Source organism: Mauremys reevesii, linkage group 8 (assembly GCF_016161935.1).
Source record: "Mauremys reevesii isolate NIE-2019 linkage group 8, ASM1616193v1, whole genome shotgun sequence".
Classification (NCBI taxonomy): domain Eukaryota; kingdom Metazoa; phylum Chordata; order Testudines; family Geoemydidae; genus Mauremys; species Mauremys reevesii.
Window position 1 is genome coordinate 19,472,713 of NC_052630.1, and position 26,504 is coordinate 19,499,216.

The 26,504-nt window shown below is 46.1% G+C and overlaps 2 protein-coding genes and 1 long non-coding RNA gene across 5 annotated transcripts in view; 1 reads left to right on the plus strand and 2 right to left on the minus strand.

The window, feature by feature from the left end:
• The window catches only part of CPEB4 (cytoplasmic polyadenylation element binding protein 4), a 205,063-nt gene extending 200,223 nt beyond the window's left edge, over nt 1–4,840 (minus strand). Inside the window, exon 1 of one of the 2 annotated variants that reach the window (XM_039484365.1) lies at nt 4,699–4,840. The gene's annotated coding sequence lies outside the window, so the exon portion shown is untranslated. The remainder of the gene's footprint in view (nt 1–4,698) is intronic. The other variant, XM_039484367.1, reaches the window with a different exon arrangement.
• BOD1 (biorientation of chromosomes in cell division 1) lies at nt 117–7,893 on the plus strand. 2 transcript variants are annotated; one of them, XM_039484371.1, is made up of 4 exons: nt 117–494; nt 2,327–2,451; nt 5,067–5,261; nt 6,956–7,893. In XM_039484371.1, exons 1-4 carry the CDS (start codon nt 129–131, stop codon nt 7,005–7,007), a joined length of 738 nt encoding a protein of 245 aa, XP_039340305.1. In that variant the 5' UTR covers nt 117–128; the 3' UTR covers nt 7,008–7,893. The 2 variants fall into 2 exon arrangements, with proteins under 2 accessions (XP_039340305.1, XP_039340306.1); XM_039484372.1 differs by having other exon boundaries at nt 118–494; nt 5,067–5,266.
• A 971-nt stretch (nt 7,894–8,864) lies between these two features.
• LOC120370144 overlaps nt 8,865–26,504 on the minus strand; it is a 146,010-nt gene continuing 128,370 nt past the window's right edge. Inside the window, exons 3-7 of the long non-coding RNA XR_005583643.1 lie at nt 21,947–22,076; nt 11,129–11,293; nt 9,691–9,969; nt 9,051–9,196; nt 8,865–8,927 (exon numbers count right to left, since the gene is read on the minus strand). This is a non-coding gene — a long non-coding RNA (uncharacterized LOC120370144). The remainder of the gene's footprint in view (nt 8,928–9,050; nt 9,197–9,690; nt 9,970–11,128; nt 11,294–21,946; nt 22,077–26,504) is intronic.

Consider the following 26,504-nt stretch of genomic DNA (forward strand, 5'->3'; position numbering starts at 1 on the left):
CCCAGCCCGCCGCGCCCCACGGCCTTCCGGGCTAGCGCCGCGGTGCACGCTGGGAGCTGTAGTTTCTTTACGCCGCTCAATGGCTCAAGTCCTATAAGAGGCGCGCTCGCGGAAAGACTTCCGTTCCCATGATGCAGTGGAACGGATCTACGCAGAATGTGGCGCGCCGTCGGCGACGGCAGCGGTGCCGGTGGCACCGGGTGAGCGGGGAGCGGCGGCTGCGGGGTCCCGGCTGCGCCGGGTACCAGGTGTGGGGCATGTCGGAGAGCGGCGGCGCCGGCGGAGCTGCCTCAGGCGGGGGAGGCGGCGTCACTGGAGCCGGGGGCGCGGCGGGGGCCGGGGGCGCGGCTGCTGGGGCGGGGCCTGGCGCCACCGACCCGGCCTCGCTGCCCCCCGGGGACGCGCAGCTCATCGCGCTCATCGTGGAGCAACTCAAGAGCCGCGGCCTCTTCGACGGCTTCCGCCGGGACTGCCTGGCCGACGTGGACACCAAGGTACCGCTGCAGGGGCCCGGCCCCACCAGCGCATCGCCCGGCTGCTTGCCGGGGAGGGGTCTTCCGACGGGGACATCTGGGCACTGGGTCTGGTTTCCCCCTACCCCGGGAGCACCCGGGCCAGGCTCAGCCGGGTACCCTCCTGCTTCTCGGAACCTAGTCGCCTGGGCGTCCTCTGACCCTGCTAAGCCTTTGTCGCACCGGGAACTAGGTCTGGCCCTTGCTCAGGCTCCAGCGGCTCTGCTGGGACTGCCTTGCTGACATGGGCAACAGGATGGTAGGGACTTCTCCCCACCCAAGACCCCTGGTCTCACTACTTGATTGCCCCAGCTTTGGCCTGGGCTGCTTGGCCGACATGGGTACCAGGAACTGTGTATCTCCTCACCTTCCTCTCTCAAACAGCAATCCCCAAGTTCTGGTCTCTTGTCTGACCCCGTCCCCTAGTTTCCAGATGCCATCCTGAAAGGGGTTCTGCTTCAGCCACCCACTTCATTGTAGGTTCTAACTTTATTTTGGGGAGCCTGGTTCCGTCTCTAACCCGGTTCCATTTGTGGGGAGGAGGGAGCATGCACAGCACTAGCCCAGGGCACAGGCCTGCCTTGCCTCAGGATTTTGTGGGCATTCTCGTGTCTTGGTGCTGCAGACGTTGTCCTCTGGGCCCCAGCTGCTGCAGTCAAGAAGAGTGACCTAAACTATAATTATGAGTGGTTCATGGAGTCCAGAAGATGATACGGAGGAGAATATGAAGTTTTTCAGTTTTCCATTATTGTGCCATTGTCTATCCTGTGAGGGGACAAGGTTTTCCCCCCCCTTTGTGTTTTTTCTGACCCCTGCGTATGCCCTTCCAATTTCTGTGGCCAGGGCCTTCCTGAGAGACCATAGAAAGCAATATTGGTAATTCAGTAAAAGTCACTATTCCCTAAGTAATTTCTGACTGTGGTGCAGGAGTAGGGGACACCAAAGCTACAGGGCTGGTCTTCACTTGGATGAAAACTGCCACTGGTCAGGACTTCCATCAGTCAAAGTCCTCTTGCAGGAATTGGGTGCAATCCCCACTGTTTTATCACCCTCACAGGGTGAGTGATAACTTTGCTAGACACTAAAAATCATCTTCTTAATGAAGACACAGAATTTATGGCTTATTATAACAATCTAATAACGCCTCCTTTTTGTCCTTTGACTGTAGAGGTGTGAACAGGCCACTTCACCTTGAATGGTCCCTTACAGTGTGTGTTTACTTCTAAACAATCTGTGCTACATTGTATTTAGCTGTGACACTGAGGCCTTGGCTACACTGGCGCTTTACAGCACTGCAACTTTCTCGCTGGGGGGGGGGGGTGAAAAAACACCCCCCCCCCCGAGCGCAGCAAGTTACAGCGCTGTAAAGCGCCAGTGTAAACAGTGCCCCGCTGGGAGTGCGGCTCCTAGCGCTGTAAGCTAATCCCCTCAGGGAGGTGGAGTACCTGCAGCGCTGGGAGAGCGCTCTCCCAGCGCTGGCACTGCGACCACGCTGGCACTGCGACCACACTCGCACTTCAAAGCGCTGCTGCGGGAGTGCTTCTGCAGCAGCGTTTTGGAGTTTCAAGTGTAGCCAAGCCCTGAGTACTTTCCCCAGACCTGAAGAAGAGCTCTGTGTAGCTTGAAAGCTTCTCTCTCTCTCTCACCAACAGAAGTTGGTCCAATACAAGATATTACCTCACCAACCTTGTCTCTCTATAAAGGAGAAAAGACAGTTAAACAAAACAGTAATAGACCACAAAAGATGTATTATGAAGGATTCTTGCAGGGAATTGTTTCAAGATCTTTTAGTTAAGCCGGATTTTTTTTTCAAGCCAGCCTACCAAAATCTGAGGCAGAAAGTGGACAACTTTGTATCTACCCATCTGGACAAACAGGAGTGGAACCCAACAATGAACAAAAACCAGTTACGAAATGGTCTGAGACAGAGTGTGATTCAGTAAGTAAGCAGCATTCTGTAAATTGATAGGAATGTTTTTTGATAGATGAAAACTGTAATAGTCACATATCATTGCCCTAAAAGACTAAGTGCATTTGGACAATTTTAAGGGTTGAATTCAACCTGCTTTGTCATCTGTGCCCTCCCAGATTTCACTATATCAACTCAAACTGCATTGACCTAACTCGCATCACAGCAGTGTTCCTTGAGGATGAACAGGCAGTTTCCCAGAGTAGGATAATACAGTCAACATCCGTTGAAGTATTGAATATGCTGTTGAAGTGTAGCATTCTCTACCAAAGCATTGCATCATACAGTTAACACCATGGTTGCTAACTAAGCTGTGTATGAGGTTTGGAACCGAACTTGTGGTCTTCTGCTTCAAAAACAGGCATTTACCACTTAAGCAAAAGAAGGATCTCTTATTAGGTCTCTTCTGTTTTTTGCAAACCTCCAGCCACTAGTGGGCAGTAATCAAATTCAGGCTCGTCTGATTCCATCCAGCAGATGGCACTGTTGGCACAAGTAGACAGGACATTAAAGCCATAGGGTTTTTTGGTTGTCGGGTTTTTTCGTTTTTTTAATGCATTAAATGCAAACAAAAACACACGTCCATGGAGTACTAGGCTTACTAACTCCTACTGCTACTCCAGTTTACTCTGTAACTTGTGCTACTGGCAAACTTGTTGAATAAACTCCAATGTTTTCAGGGAGGCCATGTTCAGTTTTATAGAAACATGCACACGTAGTCTGGAAAAAAGCTTGAACTTGTGGATTTCTCCTGAGACTGGTGTCTGAAACTGGTGTGTAGGTAGCACCTCAGTAAAGGTGGGGCTGGAAATAGGTAGTAGGACAAGGGCATGAGTAGGGAAGAATCAGGGAACTGGAGACAGGGGCTTTTAATTTCAAAAGGAAAATAACTAAACATACAGCAGTAAGTGTCTTGCAGGAAGCAAAATTAGAATTTCAGTGCAAGTAGCAGAAACTACAGATGTCTATTTCACGTACAAACTGCTTGGCCTAATCAGTGAGGATTGCCCTAATTACCCTGATCTCAGGGTAGAAGTTAACTAGATGTACTGATTTTTGCATTTTACAGTATTGCTTGAAAGGGCTTGTGTGCAAAATACAGCAACAACATAGAGAGAAGTGTAGCCAACAATCAGAAACTGACAGTAATGGATTAATAGTACTAGCAAGGCCGGCTTTAGGCCGATTCCCCCGATTCCCAGAATAGGGCCCCACACGTAAGAGGGCCCCGCGCCTTAGGTGCCTTTTTAATTTTTTTATTCGGCGGCAGGGGGTCCTTCGGTGCCGCAGAAGACCCAGAGCGGATTCCCCCACCGCCGAAGTGCCGCCAAAGCCCCAGACCGCCGCCGGGTATTTGAATTGCGCCCCGCAGTTCATAAAGCCGGCCCTGAGTACTAGAGGAAGCCTTACTATTCTTTTCACTAGAGTAAATGGCATTTGTACTGTTATACACCAGGGAGCTTTGCTCCCTTTTAAACACAGTTAGATGAACTACTGGTATAGGCAGTGACTACACAAGGATTAAGGGTTTAGAGCAGTGCTTCTCAAGCTATCTGATGTGGGACCGGCAATTTTTTCCCAATGTGCCAGGGACCAGTGCCATATTATCCTATTCGACGCTCTTATGAGGAAAGTCGCCGCGGCTCCAGTCTGCGGACCACCACTGAGAAGCACTGGTTTAGAGTACTCACTTAAGTTACTGTGAAGGCTGCAAGAATAAGATAGAGTTGAAATGTGCCAAGATGTGTACGTGTACCCATCCATCATTGGGTACAAGTACACACATTCATCTAACTATATTAGACTTTATTTGATGTCCCCATGACCTGAAAAAGCAGTGGATGCAGTCATGAACATGAATATTCTCTCATGAACATTCACTGCCGTTTTAGTCTGGTGGCTGTTTTTCCAAATGCTAGGCAATGTCTCCGTTTCCCCTCCCCTGGTCTCTTGCAGACATGACTTAAACCCGCCAGACTGCCCGTGTCCAACAGTCCAAGATTCTGACACAGCCGCTAAAGCAATAAGTCACTTCAGTTACCATCCCTCAGTTCCAAAAAACTCTATTTTTGTGCTGTGTGCATTTGTGTGGGTTTTTTCGTACAAAAGTACCTGCGTAGGTACTGTTGCAAGGAGCAGGTGATGGTAACGACACTGGGGTGAAGGCCTCATCTCAATTTGGAGTGTTAGCCCAAGGGGGAAAAAAAAACCTCTCACCTTCTGTCCTCCTCATACGTTTTGTTTCCCTTGTTTGTGCCAAAGCATGTTTTGTTTGCTCCTTCTGACCTCATTTCAGAATGAGCACTCCCGAAGTGGCTCCCATCCAGTATTTCATTTCAGTACCTGGGAGACCAGATGTCAGTTGTGAACACTGCAGGGGGGAATAGAAAAGTTGATAGGTGGAAATGTTCTGGTTTCTGTGTGGCGACTGGAACGCCTCCCTCCTGAAGGAGCTACCAAGTGGGTTGCAGCTCTCACCATATTAATGCTAATTGCAGCTGACATGAGGGCTCTGGAGAGTTCCCAGTGGGGGTAGCAGGGAAGTTGCTCAGAGTAGCTGAATGACTCCTTTGTCTTTGCCCAAGGTCAGGGATGCTGGAAGCTGGAGTGGACAGAATTATTTCTCAGGTGGTGGATCCAAAACTAAACCACATCTTCAGGCCACAGATAGAGAAAGCGATTCATGAGTTCCTGGCTGCGCAAAAGAAAGAGGAAACTGTGCCAGCTCTTCCACCAGAGCCTGAGAATCAGGATCCTCCTGCTCCATCCCAAGATGCCTCGTAAGGTCTTGTATCATTGCACCTTCCCACTCGCTCCTAGTTAGCAAATCCTCTCACTTAATTCACTTGCACAGCATTAAATTAGGGAACATAAACTACACTGGCCAGCAGGCCACGACCCTGATAGTCTGTCCTGGTTTGGTACCAAAAACACTACTAGAGGAAAGAACCAGAGACAGTTCTGTAGTCCTACAGTTTACAAACCTTCAGAGTCAGAAATGCAGATCTTGTACCACTGGAAAACTGGTTGTGGTATTCTACCTGGCTTTACAGGGAGTAAAAGTTTTCTTTCTGATCATCAGCTTTTTACTAGAACATCTAGCAGCTATACTAAGTGACTGCTAAAAGCATATCAGAATCGGAGATAAGGATGATGCAAAATGATTATCTAGGATTAGGGAGGAACACTCTGGCCAGCAACTCTGCTTTCAGGGCTGGTTTTGGAACAGTGATCCAAAAGGACTTTAGTCCTTTAAAAGCAGGTCATGAGACAACTGCAAAAATTGAATTGAGTGAATAAATTTCAAGTGGATTAAAAATTAAGAAGTGCCAAAATACAACCAAAAATTGAGCTAAGGACAAATTATGCAGATTTGGCATTAAAGTTGTAGGTGACTGGTTTCTTCAGTGGAACTGTTTGTTTCTCTAACAGTTTGCTAGTACTAGAAAAAGATTAATGCAGAGGTTAGTTGTTCTGTGAAGTGAATAATGGCTTTTTCAAAACTTGACAGCATGGACTGATTTACAGCTGAACAACTTACAGATGCTCCTCAATTTACGCAAGCGTTCTGTTCCCGAACACCTTGCGTAACTCAAATTTTGCATAAGTCGGAAACGTATACCCGCCCATTACGCCAAAAAAAAAAACCCTCCTATTTCTAGCTCGTGGAACTTTTTCCGTAAGTGCAGATTTGCGTAAGCTGGGTTTGCGTAACCAGGAGGGCATCTGTATATTTTTCCAGCTAGAAACTGAGGAAGTTCTGTGTTGGATAGGAGTTTGCTCTGGCTTTAGGGATTAAAATAAAACTTTCAAGTGATGCTCTTCATAGGGCTATTTAAAAAAAACAAAAAACTTCTGCATCTTAACACACACAACTGTTCACCCCATCTCTGTCAAAGGACCTGCCTTTTAACATGTCTGAATTGACTGTTCAGGTCCTCTGAAAGCTCCCATTATAGGTGGCTGAGGTACTTTTTTGGAGCAAAAAGTTTCATTCTGAGACTTGGAGCGTAGGCAAATTCATAGCAGCATTATGCAGAAGGAAATTAAAATGTATTTTAATTGCTCTCTACTAATGCTTTTCAAAAGAGAAAATTATCTTGGTCCTACAGTAAATGTTATATTCATAAGGGCCAACAAATAACATGATCTACTGTATTCATCATTAATCCATTCTTTTGTTTAATGATGGTGGCAGTAGCTTCCTGGATAGCAGCAGAATTTAGAGAAATCGACCAATCTGAATTAAACTTGTGACACACAAGCTTAATGTTCACTGTCCAGCTTGGGTTAGCTCAATTGTATGTAGTATGCTGCCTCACCAATGTCCTACTGCACCCTATTGTGTTTCTGGCTTAACTGTGAATTTATTAATCTTGAACTATTCAAGTGCTGCTGTATAACTTGATATGACTTTGTATTCAACTGCATTTACTCTGAAAGATAGAATCCTGTAAACTTTTTTCTTTTACAGTGTGTTCCTGGTACTAAAAACAGCTGCAGTTGCTAAATACAAGTTTGGTTAGATTGGCAATGGACTATTTATTCCATTTGACACGAGACTACAGTCTGCTAATGAAGATTGATCATGATACCAGAACTGAGGAAAGCATTAGTAGAATTCACATGCACCCAGAGTGCCTAATGTGGATAGGCTCAACATGAAGCTTGTTTTGCTATTGATAGAAATCCAGAAAGAAGCACATGTCCTTGCTGATCATGCATTGGGGTGGAGGGTATCAAATATCTCTTGCATGGAGGAGCTAAGAAAAGGGTTTGGATGTGATACTAATATGACTTGTTAAGGTAGGAGAAGAAAAGTATGTAAGATGTATATGGGCCTCTGAACTTAATTTTTGTATAGTTCCTGGAAGGCAGCTATCATGAGATTTAGTTTAAAAAGTTTGATTTGGATCAGAGGAGAGACAGTCAGTAAGTTTTATAACTTCATGCTTGTTTACTGTATGAAGAATTATTGAGCATTGGATGCCAAATCGAATTTGTCACTATATCAGTGCCTGTCTTGAAAAGAGGATGTTCCTGATTTAAAACAACTGGAAAGAACTCTTCAGTGTCAGTTATCCAGGAGTACTTAGAGACCAACTTCTAGCAGATTTCTGGAAACTAGTGTTTAAATTTAGCTAGCTGAATAATATCCGATTTAATCATAGCTCTTATTTCCCAGGGAGACTTTAGAAGCAGGGGCTGTGAGTGGGTGAAAAATCTGACACTTTTGTGTTTTAACTTGAAAAAGTTCTCACCCACAATATTGTTCAGGTGACTGTTAGTAGATGCCCGGTTTTCATGCTTAAAAGGGCAGAAAATCTCTGGGAAGGCCGTCAAGTATGGAATGTGATTAAGTATTCTGCTAGCACATGTCTTGATCTTTTATAATAAAAAGTTGAAAGCCTATTTTGGTGACTTCATATGTTTTTAGGAACCTGCTCAGAGAAATTGTATCAGAAATCCAAGTCTTTACCCCTAGTACCGTGCTCTAACCATTAGACTACACTTCTAACCTAATCGTTTCTCCCATTTACAACATAACATTCCAGAATCTACCATGAAATGGGATACACTGAAGGAGATCTTGAGCTGAGTTATTCCTTTCCTTACTGTAAAACACCACTTACAAATTGCTGGGAGAAACCTGAGGTTTCTTTAATATCTTTCTGTGCTTCATTGTGTTGCACACCAGCTGGGGGGCTTCTGAAGATAAAATTCACCAGAAGAATCAAACTAGTGCTGTTGGCAACCTCTAAAAATGCATCTTGAATAAATGTGAAATGGGGCTTTTCATTTTCTGAACAACATGGTCATGTTTGAGAGGAAAAAAAATGCCTGTGAATGGAACTTTAGAAGACTTCAGGTGTCCAAATTCTTCAGAGTGGATGGGCTTTGTATATCGCATGTAATTGTAATACAATGGCCTATAGAGCCTCTCACAGAGAATAGGACTCCGCACAACCAGTTCAGTGTCCTATCCAAAATGGAAACTTAAACTCAGTTGGGGTGAAAAAGGAAATTTGGTGCTAGAGCCTAAACTTTGCAAATACTTCTCTTCTGTGGTTATTGCAGGAAGCATTGTCTTTCATTTGTATTAGTACTTGGTACCTTGTGCCCTCCCCGAACTTAAGGCAGAACATCTGAACTATGTTCTAGGCCTGGGCCTCTACAAGCCTTTACTGGGGTGGGAAAACTTGTGTGGGCCCTCTGTTGTACAACTTTACCCCCAGTCAGGAGCTATACACCCTTCCTTATTACCAAACAACTCTTCTCTCCCTCTCCCCGCCATTCTTATTCCAAAGGGGACCCTTCTACTGGCACACTCTGGCAGGACAGATGCTGGTATAGGTAATAAATGTAGACTGACCTCAGATTCCCTGATCTAGTTTTGAGTGTGATCAAAGCCAGGTTTTCACCAGAGTTGAAGGGGCATTTGGGTGCTGTGGAAAGAGTATGAATGGTGGTGGCAAAGATCTACTTAGGTTGTGGTCTTAATATGAAAAAAATACAGGTAAAGCTTGATCCCCCCCCCCCCCCCAAGTGCTTAGCGGTTGAAGTGTTACCTGAAACCAGTAGGAAGTGAGTGCTCAGCACTCATGAAAATGACAGCCTGAGTGATGCCGGTTTGCTTCTGTAACTTTTGAAGTAGGAACACTCTTGCTCACCTCATCCTGCCACTGTAAACTCTCACTTCTTTCTGTGTTAGGAGCTGTCAGCATGTGAAAAGAATGCCCCGTTATTGTTGATGGATGCGGGGAAAGGGAAAAACCTTTTTCCTATGTGTTGGCTTAGTAATCATTTAATATTGATGAACACTAAAGCTTAAAGGGCTCTACTTTCGGGGGGGGGGGGGGGAAAGAGGGTCATTGACTTCTTTATGGGGAAATTGAGGACTTAGGCCTACTGTGAACAACAGAGCTGCCATTTTAGTCATATTACAATAGCTGGGAATAAAAACTACAGACCATACTTGGGTTGCATACAGTACAAACCATGAAGCACTTTCACCAAGAAAACCCTAAAGCACATTAAAACTATCTTTAACGCTGTGTGTTCCACAAGCATCTTTCTGTTGCATAGTATTATGCAGTGCTAAGACATTCACTGAATTACCACTGAAGGAAAGCAGGCCTAATGGTTCTAGTTCATAAATTTGGTTAGATTTTAATCAAAATATTTCACCTTTTAGAGACTACAACTTACCAATGAGAGCATGAGGAAGGTTTCATTGTTATCTTATGAAAAGCTGTTTCTGTATTTAGTTTGCTGCAGAGTTGTTCAGAAGCTCTGGGGCATTTTTAGGCTTTTCAGTGTTTGAGCATCTGAAGTCTTACAATTGTTGCATTATTAGCATCCCCACGGCCATAAAAGTTGAAGTATTCTGTTTTCTACAATTGAGAAGTAGGAGCATTGCACTCCATTCAACCAATGTTTTCAGGTACCTCTCAGAGGTCGTGAACAGGGCCCCATCACAGACGGTGACTGCAAGGAGAAAGAGGCAAAGTGATTTGCCCAAGGTCACACAGCAGCTCATTAACCAAACTAGGACTCGCATCCAGGTCTTCTGAGCCCCCCAGTCCAGTACTCTAGCTCTTTGACCAGGTTGCCTCTCAAACTCAGTCACTCAGCGCATTAAGAGTGGTTAAAACTGCTGGGCTCTAACTAAACTCATTTTTCAGGAAAAAAAAACCTATTCAGAATATCTTAAATAGGTCTAGTGTAAAAAGCTTTTCTATGGGCACCAAATGCAAGTGTGAAATCCTGCTGTTATACAACTGGAAGAAATTTAATACTTGAGTTGAAGTTTGTCTGGCACAGGGCATAGACTAGGATACTGTTTGGAGCAGGAGTTCTTAAGTTCTGTGTGATGGAGAAAGCAGCATGTACTGTCAGTCATTTTAATACTCATGTTAAAAAGTCTGGTTAGTTTCCTCCTTGTTTTGGTGGGGAAAATTAGCTCATCTAGGGCTTCTGACATCAGCTACCTCCTTCCATAAGCAACAGCCCTTAGAACTTTTTTTCCCCCCTCCATTAAATAAGCTGCTTGATGCTTGAAGGGAGAAGTCCTTATCAAACTTAAAACAACATTCAGTAGAAAATTTGGTGTTCTGAGTCAGTCACTGGGAATACACTAGTATATAAAACAAACTAGAGTTCTGTGCTGTTCTCTGTGTGCTTCCTGTTTATGGTGAGCTGGGGAAAGCTGCTGAATTATTCAAAGCAAAATCTATCCATGTCAGGTGGGTGACAGCTGGACAAGCTTCCCCCAGGACTGTCCCTCAGTCCTCATCTAGAGGGATCCAGCAGGAGGGGAGGGAAGGAGAGGAGAATTAATTCCTCAAACCAATACAATCTTTTGTCCATTTCCTGTTATGCAAACAAGGGGCTGTATATTTGAGAGAGCCTCACAGGAGAGCTTGTTTGTTAATCTTTTCAGAAAGGAGATGTGAAACCAGTTTGACAGAGTTACTGGAAACAGGACGGGGAGAGGGAGGGACTTTGTTTTTGTTTAGAGGTTTGTGTCCACCGCAAGCCTTCCATGCTTCAGGGATATTATTGCCACCCAAACACAATAGCTTAGGCTCTCTCTGAAAGGCTTCTGATTGTTGTGAACATAGCACTAGGACATGCAAGAATGTACCTGCTTTCACTTGTTGCATATGTTGCACTACTTCAGGCTTTTGCAAAACTGGACTCTTCCTCTCCCATCACATGGCTTGTCACTAGGCAGCCTTTCAGATGCAGAAGAGGTCACACATATGTGCAGCCTTCTTTGTAGAAATGCGTGGGCTTCTTATCAATACCCCTGTAAATAGGAGCCAAAGATTAAATACCTGCTGGCTGAGGGCTTACTGAGCCAGCTGCTTGGTGGAGCCTGTAGCAGGATAAACTGAGTTTTTTGAACACATTAATATTTAGGAGGTCCCAAAAAGTGCATAATGACTTGACTTTAGTTTTGTGGGTGCTCCTAGGGGCAAAATACCACCTCATTCTTTAGGTATATATTTGGCAGGAACTTGGAGCCAGATGTACACCACAGGGAAATGCTTAATGAGGTAGATGGGGCCACATACTGGGATAAGCCAAACGACACTACCCTGAGTTCCGTGCTGTGCAAAGTTGGGCATAAGACTCCCACTTGCACTGCACTCATGTGCATGACTTCTGCCACCACTCTACAGTACACCGGCCTGAGGGCTGCATTAAATTAAGGTAATAAACCACTGGAACAATTTACCTCTGAATAATAGTAGATGCACCAGCACCTGAAATTTTTTAAGTCTTGACTAGATATCTTCCTAAAGGATTAAGTTATAGCTCAGACAGAAGTTACAGGCTTGGGTCCAGATCCTCAAAAGATATTTAGGTCCTAAGTCCCATTGAAATCTTTGAGGGTCTGGGCCTTGCTGCAGAAATTACTGAAGTTTAAGGGCTTATGTTCTGCAGGTGGTCAGACTAGGTGATCATAATGCCCTTAAAATCATATGACTTAAGTTAGGTCAGCCTCTAATAGCCACCAGTCTTTGGACTGGTATACCAGAGTTGCATTCTGACCACACTCACCCCTGTGCTGACAGCAGGAAGTGGGTAGGGCTAATGTACCCCTACACTAGATCCCCTGGCTCTGAGGTGATCTTCCCTGAACTATTAATTCAGGTGTTGCTCTCCCCCCACCCCACCCCCAAAGTAAGGTCACAGTGCAGCAAAATGTGATCCTTGTCTGTTGCATTCTGGAACCACAAGTTCAAATCCTTAGCAGCATTCAGGGAGGCCTGCAGGCACCTTGCTGGGGAATATACCCTGCTCATCTTTCAGAACTCATTCCTTCCATGAAGTGAATAGTCAATCACATAAGCTTATTAAAAAACGGAAAAGATCACCACTCCAAACCATACATTGAATGATGAAATAAGTGAATATGTGCTAGGTACAGAAGCAAAGGAGACCTGGAGGAATACAAGCAGTGGTGAGCTGCAGCCGGTTCGCGGGAACCGGTTGTTAAATTTAGAAGCCCTTTTAGAACCGGTTGTCCTGCGTTGGACAACTGGTTCTAAAAGGGCATTTAAATTTAACAAGCGCTCCCTGCTGCAGCCCTAGCTCACCTCAGCTCTGCTTCCACCTCCTCCCATGAATGCTCCGCCATGCTTCTCCTCCCCCCCGCTTCCCGTGAATCAGCTGTTCGCGCGGGAAGCCTGGGAGGGCTGAGAAGCAAGCAGGCTTCCCGCTCAGGCCCAGGAAGACGACGCTGAGGTAGGGGTAGGGGTAGAGGGAACGAGGAGGGCCGTGCGCCCCGGCCCGTCTCTGGCCGCGGCCCTGCCCGGCCTCGGCTGCCCGGCTCTGGCCGCGGCCCTGCCCGGCCCCGCGGCCCCAACCGCCCGGCAGCGGCCCTCCCCAGCCACCAGTCTCCAGCCGCGTCCCTTCCCGTCTCCGCCCGCGGCCCTGCCCGGCCCCGGCCGCCCGGCTCTTGCTGTGGTGCGACGCGGCCTGGCTCCAGTAGTGCGGGTCCGGGCACAGCGGCAGCCCCGCGACCCCACCTACCCGGATGCCCGGCTCCGGACACAGCCCCCCGGCTCCAGCCCGGCCCCGTGGCTCCAGCCGCCCGGCTCCTGCTGTGGTGCCACGCGGCCAGGCTCCGGCAGCGCAGGTCCAGCCGTGACCCTCCAGCTCCGGCCGTGGCCCTCCCCGGCTCCGGCCAGCCAGCCACCCAGCTCCGGCTGCCCGGCTCCCGCCACATCCTCCGGTCCCGCGTCTCCGGGCTCCTGGCTCTGGCCGCGGCCCTCCGGCTCTATCCCCGTGTCCCTGGGCTCCAGCCGCGCGACTCCTGTCCCGGCCCCACGGCCCCGGGCTCCCCGCTCCGGCCGCGGCCGGACTGTCGCGCCGCCCGCCACGTCCAGGCAGCGCGGTAAGGGGGCGGGGGGGGGGTGTTGGAGAGAGGGCAGGGAAGTTCGGGGGTGGGGGGGTGGATAGGGGGTGGGGGGGTCAGAGGGCAGGGAACAGGGGGATTGAATAGGGGCAAGGGTCCCGGTGGGGCAGTCAGAAAGGATCAGGGGTTGGATGGGATGGTGGGAGGCAGTCAGGGGCAAGAGTTCCAGGGGCAGTCAGGGGACAGAGAGAAGGGGTGGTTGGATGGGGCAGGGGTCCCGGGGGGCCATCAGGAATGAGAGGAGGGGTTGTATGGGGCGGTGGGGGGAAGTCAGGGTACAGGGAAGGGGGGTGGATGGGGCAGGGGTCCCTGAGGTGGGGGGGGCATCAAGGAACGTGTGGGGTTGGATGGGGCAGGAGTCCCAGGGGATGGGCGATGACCCCTCCTGGAGTGAGGAGAGAACCGGTTGTTACGATTTTGGCAGCTCATCACTGAATACAAGAAATTGGCCAGTAATATAGATGCAAAAATGAAAGCCAAAGGTCTTCAAGGAACTTTACCTAAGACTTTGAACAAAAGGAATGGGGGAAAAGAAGCCTACAGAAGTACCAAAGATATGGAGGAAGTGAGGTTAATCAAAGATTAAACTGATATGGTGTTGACTGATGACAGTCATGTAGAGGATTGATGGAAAAGGTATTCTGAATGGCCTTAAATGAAGAAAACGCAAGAAGGAATGCAACATCGAAATGATGTAGCGGAATGTACTGTGCCAGATGAAGTGGCAAATGCTGTAAAATAAATGAAAAATAATAAGGCCCTTGGCCCAGATGGAATCCCTAGTGAGGCATGGAAAAAGCTTAGATTAGAAGGCATTCATGGTCTAGTATCCCTGTTCAGTTCAATCCCAACCCCGTGGAGGAAAAGCATCTCAGGGCCAATACACAAGGGAAAAGGTGACACTGACAACTCCACAAATTATAGAGGTATAAAGGTATGATGAGTCATACAAGGAAAGCTTGGGAGAGAGTCATTGATAGACTAAGAAGTGATGTAGATACTAGTGAAAATTATCATGGCTTCATGCCAGAAAGGTCAATAATAGATGCTGTTTTTGCAGTGAGGCAGCTAGTGGAAAAATTTAGAGAGAAAAGGAAAAATACTCACCAGGTGCTCATTAACCTGAAAAAGGCCTTTGACTTAGTTCCTAGAAAAGGCATCTGGTGGTGTCTGAGGGAGAAAATGGTACCAGAACTTTGTGTGTGGCTTGTTTAGTGACAAATCAGAACTTCTGGTAATAAAACAGATGAACTACTGGTAAAGTTGGAGGTGCAGCAGGGATCAGCACTAAGTCCAGTGTTGTTTATCTTCCTTCTGGATACCCTCACAAAGAAGATACAGAAGGAGGCCCCTTGGTGCATGTTTTTAGCAGATGATATTCTATGCAGTGAGGAGAAAGACAGTCTAGAAGAGGATCATGATTAAGGCTAAGTTTTTGTCACAGGTATTTTTAGTAAAAGTCATGGACAGGTCACGGGCAATAAACAAAAATTCACAGCAGCCCATGACCTGTCCCTGACTTTCACTAAAAATATCCCTGACAAAAGGGGTAGGTGGGTTCAGCACCCACTGCTGCTGGGGCTCCTGGGTCCCCCACTGATGCGGTGGGTGGGAGCTCTGGGGTTGCCCTGCCCCTGGGGCGGGGCTGCTGCGGGGTCCCCTCGCCCCAGGCAGCTGGTAGCTGCAGGGTCTTCCAGCCACTGGACGTGGCTGGGCAGCTGGGTGGGGTCCCCCTGCCAGATTCGGGGCTGTGAGCTGCAAGGGTGGGGCTGGCAGCGAGCTCCAGTCCCAGGGCAGAAAATGTCATGGAGGTCAATGGAAGTCACAGATTCGGTGACATAATCGTAGCTTTAATCATGATAAATTGAGAGGTGTTGGAGAGACATGGGTTCAAAATTATCAGAGGAAAAATGGAGTATATGGTATGTAATTTCAATAATGTAAACACTCAAGAATTATCTGTGAAACTAGATGGGTGGACAATAGAGAAAATACAAGGTGTCATGTGTTTGGGTTCCAGAATCCAGGGAAATGGGGAAAATGAAGGATGAAATTAGAGCTAGGATAATAAATGCCTAGCTGAAATGAGAGAGATAAGTGGTGTAGTATGTGATAGGAAGACACCAGTAAGTTTAAAAGGGAAAGTCTGTAAAATGGTGCTCCTGAGCCCACGTGAGGAAGATATATGTTAGAGACATGCTCAAAGTAACACCCATAAACAAAAAGATGAGGAAGTGCAGGTTTGGTCATGTAAAGCACAGTTCAGGACAATGTGGATAAGAGTGTCCAACAGATCAAGACTGAAGGAAAAAGACAGGCCAACCCAAGAAGTGGTATGATGTCACAAAGGAAGACATGTTGGCATGTGGTGTGATAGAAGATATGGCATTGAATAGAGCATTTTAGAGGGAGGGGATTTGTAGAATGGACCCCAGTTGATGGGATTAAAACAAGGAAGAAGAAGAAATGAGTATGTGCTAGCTTCTCCCAGTAGGTTTGAGTCTGATTGGTGGCATCTTTTGCTTTAGACTACAAACTCCTTGAATTAGGGATTGTGTCTCATGGAAAGCCAAGCACACTGTCAGTGTTTAAATAAATAATAAACTGAACCATGCACCATAAGGCTATGGTGGGAGGGAGGGGCTTTCAGCAGAGACCTTTCCAGTCATTCTCATGTAAACTGCCCCCAGCTACAGGCCCTGTGCCAGGCCATGATAACTCAGCCTTAGTGAGTTAAGGGTGGGTTTGGAGTGGGTAGAGTTCCCTTCCTAAGGCTACGAAAATCTTAGCATCTGTCTCCTTGAGCATGCTCAGAAGTGATTTTTTTCAGGCCTTCTCTGTATGAGCAAAGTTGCACTAGTTTAACCAAATCGATTTTAAATTGACCTAGTAAGCTAATGTAACACCCTATGTAGAGATGTAATCATGCAATTTAGAGATGCAAATTAAACTAATTAAAGCAAAGGTTTGCATCAATTTAACTAAATTTATTTTAAAACTGATTTACTTAAATGGGTACATTCTTGCTTGTCTATATCAGGCCTCGTTCACTTATAAAACTTTTAAAATGTAGTTCAGCTTCTTACTGTAGCAGGAAAAAACTAATCAATAGAAACAACTGTTCTGCAACACCTAGAAGAGCATAAAGGGTTCAGCAGAACATTGGAAGTGGTAAATGAAGCCTCTGATACAACCCTTAGAAAAGTTAATAAGGAATCCCCACCATGATACAGTGCATTACAGGGGAAAAATGCCCTTTGGTCTAAGCATTTGTCCTTGGCAAGTGTCAGAAACAGGATTACAGCCTTGATGGACCAGTGGCATGGTAAGATCTATATTCTTAACTGGACCCTAAGTTCCCTGTCAGAGATAGTACCGACATTAAAAAGGGAGCACTTTCCATCTGAAACGGAGACTAGATAGTGCAACCCAATAAAATGACTTATAATTCAGTTTACATTGCCATTAACCAATGCAAGCCAGACAAAACATAGGTTCAGTGCTACACTGCCAGTAAATACAGTTAACATTAAGGAAATCTTCCCCCATTTATTTCAGAGGTGATGAGTTTTGCGCTATTCCCCTCTCTGTGTTTCACAATCAGAAGTGGAGCTAGCTGTGCCATAATTTTCTGGTCTGCTGATCTAAGGTCAGCCATTGTGTTGTCTGGCTTTTACCAAAGACCTGACATGCTGTTGAATTTGCTCAGAGAGCAAGTAACGTCAGCAGTGAACTGTCTGGCAAGGCTGATGAATCTAAGATGCTGATGTAATTCAAGAAGCAATTAGATGCTTTCCTGGGGCTGGACTGTGTATTAAGAGGATGAGCCTCAGTGGATCAAATGGTCCTTTTCCTTCCCACAGTAACTTCTCAGGTTCTGATTGATAATGTTCCTGTTTCTTGGGCAGTCATTTGATACCTTGAATTTGCTTTCTCCAATGAATACGTTAATGCCTTTAATAGGTCTCAGGAAATTGCTGCATTTCTTCATCTGATACATTAATAATGTGAAGGGGCTTAAAAGATTTTCTGCCTTCTCAGCTTTCCCCTGTCCTGGCCACATGTATTCGCTTCTGCCGAGTCACAAGAGACCAGCTGCAATTTAAAAAAAAAAAAAAAAATTGCAGGGAGCTTGAATTGCATTCTTGGAAAAATCAGCCTTGTTGCTCTGCCATGCAGGAATGTCAGACAGGCGCTAAAGCCCTTGAGAGCCAGTGTGGCTCAGTGGGTAGAGCCCGAGCCTTGGAACCAGGGGATAGGAGGTTTTATTCCTGGCTCTACTGGTCCAGTTGGACACCTTAGGAAGCCCCTTCACTAGTGGTGATGATGATACTTCTCTCCTTTGGATGATAAGTGCTCTCTAGGTTCAAGGGATTTGGCTAGCCACAGAACTTCTACTAGCAATAAATAGAAGGAGTTGCGTAAGGTGAACAGCAAAGAGAAAATACAACTGAGAAGTCCTGACTGCTGTGTAGAATGGTCCCACTAACCAGTCTGTGCATAAAGCAGTTTGGACTGCTGTTTTTTAAATTCATCCTCACCTTCATAAAACCCTTTTGGTACTTTGATTGACTCATGCTAGCCCAGGAGGAGTTATAACAAATAGGCATCCTATTGCAACCCATAGTATCTGGAATACCTGCAGTGAGCCAAGAGGTACCAAGAGGATTTTAGTAGAGGGAGAAGAACCTTAGAAATAAGCCCAGAACAAGTCCCCAGGTCGGAACACCCCTGCACTTGATAGCTGGTTCCAGCTAGGCTCTATATGGGCCAAACCAAAACCCTGGTCCGAACAAGTTTTGACAAAATTCAGATGTGGATCCTGATCTAAACATTGCAGCTTGGGCTCATTTCCAGTTAAAACATATTTCTGTGCTGAATGCCCACTGGTTGCCTGGTTTGTAAGGACATTCAACATGGGAATTTGGGCCTAACTCACCTTTCAATTTTGCTTTGCAGCTCACCTTTAAAAAAGATTTTCACTGTCTTGAGTAAACAATAAGAAACAGGAAAACCTTCCCCGCTGGTGGAAAGAAAAATGGTGAGCAACTGACAAGAACACTAAGGTCATGTCTATACCCTGGGCGTTCCAACAGCACAGCTACAGCGCTACAGTTGTGTTGCTGTAGCACCGTAGTGTAGAGGCTTCCTGAGGTGGTGGAAAGGTTTTTTTTCCATTGCTGCAGTTAATCCTCCTCTCTGAGTGGTGGTAGCTAGGTTGATGGAAGAATTATTCCGTCAACCTAGCTGCATCTATCCTAGGCATTAGATCGGCTTGACTACGGTGCTCAGGGGGGTGATTTTTTCCACACCCCAGAGTGACATAGCTAAGTCGATCTAATTTTTAAGTGTAGCCCACGCTGAAGGGTATATTTACATGGGAGTTGGAGCAGGCATACCCACAACACTAGCTCTGACTGAACTAGGAAACTAAAAAAGAGAAGCAGCTCACGCAGTGGGATGGACTAGCCAGCCTGAATACAATCCTGTCCAAGACCCTAGGTATGTACTTGGGCAGCATGCCCCTCACGTGGCTGCAGGGGTTCTGTTACTGTTGTTAGCATGCTAGCTCGATCGGAGGTAGTGCGGGTATGTCTACTCAGGCTGGTAATTACATCTTCCAGCTCTAGAGTAGCCCTACTCTAAGCTTTGTATCTAACCCTGCAAAGCTAAAGGCTGAATTCTCTCAGAGCCACTCAGCACATTCCTATTCCAGTATCCTGTTCTTCTTCCATATGTCTCACTTGGGAATCCCACAAATGCAGGGACAAGACTATGAGAATTAGAATTGCCGTTTGGGTCTGAGGTGAGGCCAGGGGCGGCTCTAGGATTTGTGCCGCCCCAAGCAGGGCGGCACGCCACGGGGGGCGCTCTGGCGGTCACCGGTCCCGTGGCTCCAGTGGACCTCCTGCAGACGTGCCTGCGGAGGGTCCGCTGGTCCCGCGGCTCCGGTGGACCTCCCGCAGGTGTGCCTGCGGATGCTCCACCGGAGCCGCGGGACCAGCAGATCCTCTGCAGGCATGTCTGCAGGAGGTCCACCGGAGCTGCCTGCTGCCCTCCCACGGGACACCGCCCCAAGCACGCGCTTGGCGCGCTGGGGTCTGGAGCCGGCCCTGGGTGAGGCTAAGGAGAACTTGGTTCTTCTGTATTATTAGCGCTGGCCAAATTTCCTTATGAGACCTTGACCAGGTTACTTCACTGCTCTGTGTCTGTTTGCCATCTGTAAAATGGGGTAAATAATACCAATGTACTTGCCAGGGGTACTAGGACACTTCATGCGTTAGTATTTGAAGCACCTTGGCATCCTCAGAAGGAAGATGTTATAGAAATATGTACAGTACTATGCCACACATACTGGTGCGTATATACCTTTGCTAATATCCATTGGTGGGACCCAGTATATGTTTTACATCATTAAATAGTTCTGGACCCAGCAGATTTAAAGGCTTAATCCTTTTGGCTGTCCCAAGCCCTGTGCAATCATCTTTAAATGTACATGTCCCTGTAAGCTGGGTTGGCAGCTTCAATTACAGTGCCATTCAGTGCCACCTTATGGCTCCAGAATGAGAAGCAGATAATAAAATTGAACAATGAAACCCAGTTGTACAACCCCGATAAAGGAATAAACTTGTCAAAGGATTGTATTACTGTGCACCAGTCTCAACAGGCTTTGCATTTATCAGCCCCAGCCAAACAGAGTATCAGGTGTTGCCTGAAACCCTAACCACTGGCTCCCTGTTAAAGGAATTACCACACGTCCCTCATGAATAAAGTGCAGAAAGCAAAAGATGCCCCAGTCTAGAAGGGTCATTGATGAGCTCTGAAAGAGTCCTATCCAGCTCCCTTCAGCCAAAGGAAGGACACTGGGTTGCATGGGGGGAAGGGAGGTGTTAACAGGACTACAATAGTGACAAAAATGAGAGCAGGTGCTGTCATGCTCAGCTGCAATGTTGGCTCAGCTGCTATGCCCTGCAGTGTAACGGGCCATATTGAGCACAGGTGGGTCACGCTGTGGTCACCACTTAGCCTGGAGTACCAGCGTGATAGCAAGTGGGTTACATTAATTAACTTTCTCCAGCTGACTCTCCTGGCAAGAGTAGACTTGAGAAATTATTAATCTGGATGCCAAGTGTTTGAGCCACATTTTTGTGGCTTTCCTGCTGAGCTGGGCATCCAGAAGTTGGAAGTTTTATAATCCACACATCTTTGAGTCCCAGCGTTACAATAAATTCCGCCATTCGGGGCTCAGGCTAATCCAGAATTCCACGGCTTTCTTTCCCCCTGCAGCATTGCTTTATTGCCTGCTGTACATGCACCGTTCAAAGCCATTTCACAGAAGCTGAATTCAGACACTCTTTTCCATTAGCAGGAGTCAAGTGCAAGCAGCTTTTCCCAGGTTAACCAAAATAAACTTCAAAATCTTATTTCTTACAAGGAGAAATAAAGCAATGCAAAGAAAGGAGCACAGGCGTTAAAGAAAATGGAAATTAACAGAAAGAAAATATTTAAGCAGAGGATCAAATCAGACCAGTTTTGCAGTCATGGAATTGGAAAAAAGGCCTTCTAGGGTCATGACAGGAGCTCCCTTTTTTACCCCCTACACGCACATCAGCTCAACCATGCCCTGCAGCATTATAGAAGCTCCCTTGCTTCCCCATCTTCTCCTATGCTTTGCTCCAATCTCCAGATCTGCACTGCAGTCTTATAACAGGTAAACAGTGGGAGCCACGATCGCCGTTCCAGGCCAATGGGGGCGGCAGGAAGCGGCACGGGTGAGGAGTGAGCAAACGCGGCAGGTAAACAAACTGGCCCAGCCCACCAGGGTGCTCACCCTGGCAAGCCGCGTGCCAGAGGTTGCTAACCCCTGCTATAGATGCTACCTACAATATTCATAATGCATCATGCTTATTGTTCTACAACATTCACTCAAGGATCCATGAATAATGGAGTGAATGGAGGTGGTTCCATGAACTAGCATCATGACCCATTCTTTACAAGAGCTGTCTTCCCTTCAAATAAAGTTAATGCACCTGAAGTGGCTGTCATCATGTTATAACTATCAAATGAACAGTTCCTTAGTCACTTCATGCAGACACAGATCTTTTAACACATAGACTATTTTTTAAAATGTGCTTATGTATCTAAAATGATACATTTAATAAAAAAATCAAGTTAGAACTAAATCCTTCAACTGAATCTATTGGGCATCAGCTGTCTCCTTCCTGCTGGGAAGGTTAGAAATCTGACTGACACATCTGAAAACCAAAACACTCAATGTGCAGGCCTTGCCCAGATAGTGTCCTCAGTGCAGCTGTAAAGAGGATAAAAGTACAGGTGTGAATGTGGTATCTGGTTGCTCAGTGTAAAATAATAAGGAGCAGATGTTAACCTGTGTGACAAATGTGTATCTTCTCAAAGTAACCTTTTCCACAGCACTATAACTCCGGTTTTAAAAAACATAATACAAGGAGGAGAAAGAAGAGGCAGCTCATTCCAGAGGATAGTAAAGCAGGGTGGATAGCTGTCAGCATTTACCTGGTTCCCCTCTGCTCCAGTGACTAAGACAACAGGGTCCATCAGAAGAGCCAACAAGATAATGCTGAACCATTCACCAGCTGAACCAACAGGATATCTCTCCAGTGATAGAGAAGGGATCCACGGATAACTACCAGCAATACAATGAGATCAACCAATCAGACCTACAAATAAATCCACTAAGACAAAGATCTGTTTTCCTATTCCAGAGTCATTCAGGATGCTGAACATCAGACTAAAACCCTTTATTATTAGGGAATTCCACCAAATGTGCCCGAACTGAGGATGACTCATCTCCCCACTATTTCCCCAGTGTAGCTTAAAAAGACTCATATCTGTTCTAAGCAATCTTTAGGAGATTAAAAATTGTCTCCAGAGGAACCTGCACTGGATTGATTGTGTTATTGTTGGGTTGGATATTGGGAGAATTGATGGTTCCTGGTGGAAATATGCCAGAGTATTTCCAGACACTGAAGCACTTACAGTGGTTGCTGCATTTCATTTGTAGGTGGCAATTCCAGTCCATAATAACTATTATTTTGTGCAATGCTTTGAGATCTTTCAGGGTGAAAGGCATTATACAAAAATGAAACGTTATTGGGACATGAGCACCCTTTCAAAGGAAGCATATGCATCTGTTCGCAGTTGCTGAATTGGTGTTAGGGTCTTGGGATACTTATGCATTTCATATCATTTGCTAATTTCAGACGGGAGGGCTAAATCCCACCCCTAGATGCATGGGGGCAGCTCCCCACCCTGTGCTGAGTCACAAGTGGAGCCAGAGACAGAATTTGGACTCTTGCATTTAAACAGAATCTTCCTTCTATCCCACCGCTCCCACACTTGAGACATTTCAGTGAAGTTGTCAAGCTGAACTTGTGATAATAAATTCCTCTTTATAAGTGAAATTCACCATTGTGCAGTGGGCCAGCAAAATGTCCATGCACCACTTAAATCCCAAGTAAACTCTCAAATTAGGGCTTAAGTAGAATTTACATGATATATAGATCTTGCACCGACCCTCTTCACACAGGTTAATTCCACCCAATGGCAACAGACTAATGTCACAAATATCATCACCTTCCCCAAGTGGGACCCTGCTGAAGGAGAAGTTGGGCAGCTGTCACCCAAATGGAAACAGTCCTGGAGTCTTCAAATTCAACCAGTCAGAGATGTGCTACCCTGTAAGCTCCATTCTATTGAACAACCGTGAGTTTCTGTAAAGGAAACCTTCCTGCATAATGGGGAATTTTAAAGCTCCAGGATGTGCTGGGAATGGGCCCAAGCTGCAAAATCCCCATCTGGATTTAACTCAGCCAGCACTAGGGGATATTTGGGTCGTTCTGGTTCAGGTCCATGTCATCAGTAGTAGGAAGATGAAGAGCCAAGATCACATAGAGAAACACATTCTCTTTGGCACCTCGTATGAAAGTTTCTTTTTATAAGAACATTTTTTTTCTTCCATCGAATTGAGCAATGTGAGTGCAGGAAAAGGGAGGGGAACTGTTCTGAAACAGGAAGGAAAATGCCCTAATCCTAGCAATTGCCATTTCATTTGCTATTTGCCAGGCTTTCCTGACAGCCAAGTGCAAAGTTAATTAGTTGATATTTGTACAGCACTTTGAAGATGGAAAGCCCTGTATAAGTGCCAAGTATTATTAAAGGCTTAATAATGACACAACACCTATGAAGGCTTTTCATTTTCAGAATGATTTGCAAATATTAACTGAGTGATCCCCTAACGCCCCTCTGAGGTAGGAAATTCAGTGCTTTCATTCCCCTCTTTACAGTTAGGGGAACTGTCAGAGAGGTTAAATAACCTGCCCATAGAAGGAGTATAGAAGTCAGGACTGGATATCAGGCACTCCTGGGTCCCAGTTGTGCTCACACTACTAGTGGCTTGAAAGTGTGTTCACCTGCAGTAGAAATGCCATCACATTTTCTCTCTAGCTGAAGGACCAAGGAGTAGCTGCTGATAAAATGCAAAATGTATTTAATAACCACTGGTCATTCTTTATCCAGTACTTTGTCCAATCCCTCAGAAAGTGTCCTGCAAAGTAACCCTTCACCAGCAGTTTCCACTGCCCCATTCAGACATTTTCCCAGAGGTTTTTTCCCTGTCAGCACCAGATACCATGTTAGGTGGGTGGAGAGATGAAGAGGGCTGGGCGGGAACATAAGGAGGACATTCTACATTTAATTCCATGAGGAGAAGTCCCAATAGCAAGCCTAGAAGGAATCCTCCAAAAGATCTTAGCCTGGGTGACCTAAAGGGCTCAGTTCAGGGTTTAGCAAGGCAAAAAAACCCAGAGTATCTCTAGAAAGTATTGTAAATGGAAGGCTGTGTGGTCTAGTGGTCATGACAGGAAACAGGTCATGTGTGACCTGCACGGTACTTAATCTCTATGTGTCCTGATTACCCAGTCTATAAAATAACCTCCTGATGAGTTGCAGGGATGTTTATAAAGCATCACTGGATGGGACCTTGCCTGCTTTTATTATAGTTTATTATTATCATTATTGTATTGATTACTTTGATCCCATGCATCTTTTCTCTTCCTGTTCCCTCCTGAAACCAAGAATTTGGCCTCGGTTCACAAATCTGGGTTTTCCTTATGGCAGCCTAGGAAAGCGGTCAGGCTACCAGCTGGTAATTTGCTAATGTCTGAGCAGTTGCTTTTCAGGGGCTGGAGGGAAATGGCATTTCAATGAATGCAGAGCTGTCTCAGACTTGAGGAATGTGAGGCAGCTCACACATTCAGACATAGGGGGAGGGGACATTCTTGGGGACATTCATCCCGTTCACCTGGCTCCCTGAGCTCACAGTGGTTTGCATTCTCCAAGTAACACTTTCTTTCTGGTGAAAGGGACAGGAATGAATTACGGGTAATAAAGGTCCAGTTTGTCCCTGGAACATAAGCAACACCAGCACAATTCTCCTCCACACACCTCCCCCTCAGTTGGCCTCAACCCTTATGCAAAGACAATCACAGCCCTTGGCAGCTCCAGTGTGGCTGATTTGGGGGGTGCTGAGACACTTGTCCATAGGCAGCTTATTTGAGACCATTATTTCACATCGTCCACCAAACAGCCGTCAGATGGTATCAACTTTTACTCTCTACCTTCCTGGATTGGAACCACTTGGACCATTAATTTAGGCCTCATCTACACAAAAATGTTACACTGGTTTAAACTTAAATCAGTTAAATCAAGCCCCTGTATAGCCACTCTTACTCAAGAGTAGCTTATTCCCATTTAAACAGATTACTAATTGATTTAACCCAAACTAGGTTTATTTTGATTCAAACCAAAGTCAAAGAGCCTAGACAGCCTTATTAGTTTAGCTAAATAGATTTTAAAAAATCACACCTTAAGTTAAAGTGATGCAACTTTCTTGTGTAGACAAGTTCTGAGAAGTGACAGCTCTTGGCTCACATTCACTGAAATGCTCCTATTGTGATTCTGGCCCAAATTCTGGGTTTGTATCAAAATCCAGCCCGGTTTGGGGTTTTGGAATGAACATTTGGGACAGCACTACACTGCATTTCCAGGCCTTTTGGTAAAGCACAAAGTGGAAGAGGAGATGGTCAGGATTGATTACAAATGAGTCCAAACCACATTTCCTGATCTTTGGCATGAAACCCAAATTGTTTCCATCTTTTATAATTATACTGGACCAAACAAAAAACTGGACCAACTACCCCACACTTTGGGGTGCTTGACATCCAGATATGGATTGGACCTTTGGGGCTCGAGCCCAACGGCACTATTTTCAGATTCCCTTTCTCTCTCTAGCTTCTGCTCCCTCCTTTAGGATCCGGAAGATGAACACAACCGGCCTTATATAAAGCAAAGCCTGAGTGCCAGGAAGGGAGATTCCACAGCGCACTGTTTTGATCCCAGCAGGAGAAAGACACCCTCTACCCAGCAAGAACTTTTGAGTTAGTTCAGCACAAAGACAACCGAAAATGTAGATGTAGCAGTTAATGGGCACAGCCATTTCGCTTCCTTTTCAGCATCCCACGCAAGGAGTAGGGAGGCAGCATGTCAGAATGGTGCACATTTGCCATCTGCTTCTGGCATGCCACTAAATCACTGTGCTGCTCTCATGCCATGACACCTTGTGCTCTATTGAGACACATCTCTCCTCAGCAAGTGGTGGATTCAGCCATGATCAATCAGATCTGTCCATTTGGGACCCATAAGCCCTCAGATATTTTGTCAGGTCCCCACCCCTTGGAGATCTTTATTTTCTAGTTGAACAGTATGGGTGCCCTGCATGTGTTGTCAGCTATCCTGTGTGGCTGGCTTTCAATCCCTCCCCGTGACAGGCCGGAGCAGCTTACCACTGTCACACACAAAGGGAACCCACAATTCAGCCCAAACCATTGCTACTACGGTCATTTTACTGCCTAAAATGTGCAGGCAATTGTTGCACAGAGACAGCAGCCTCCTTCTGTACAAAGGCAGCACACGGTGGTTCAGTCTCTCGCAGTACTGCCTACTCTGTGAGTTCAAAAAACTGTACGATTTGGAAATAAGGTGTAGCTTGCCTCTT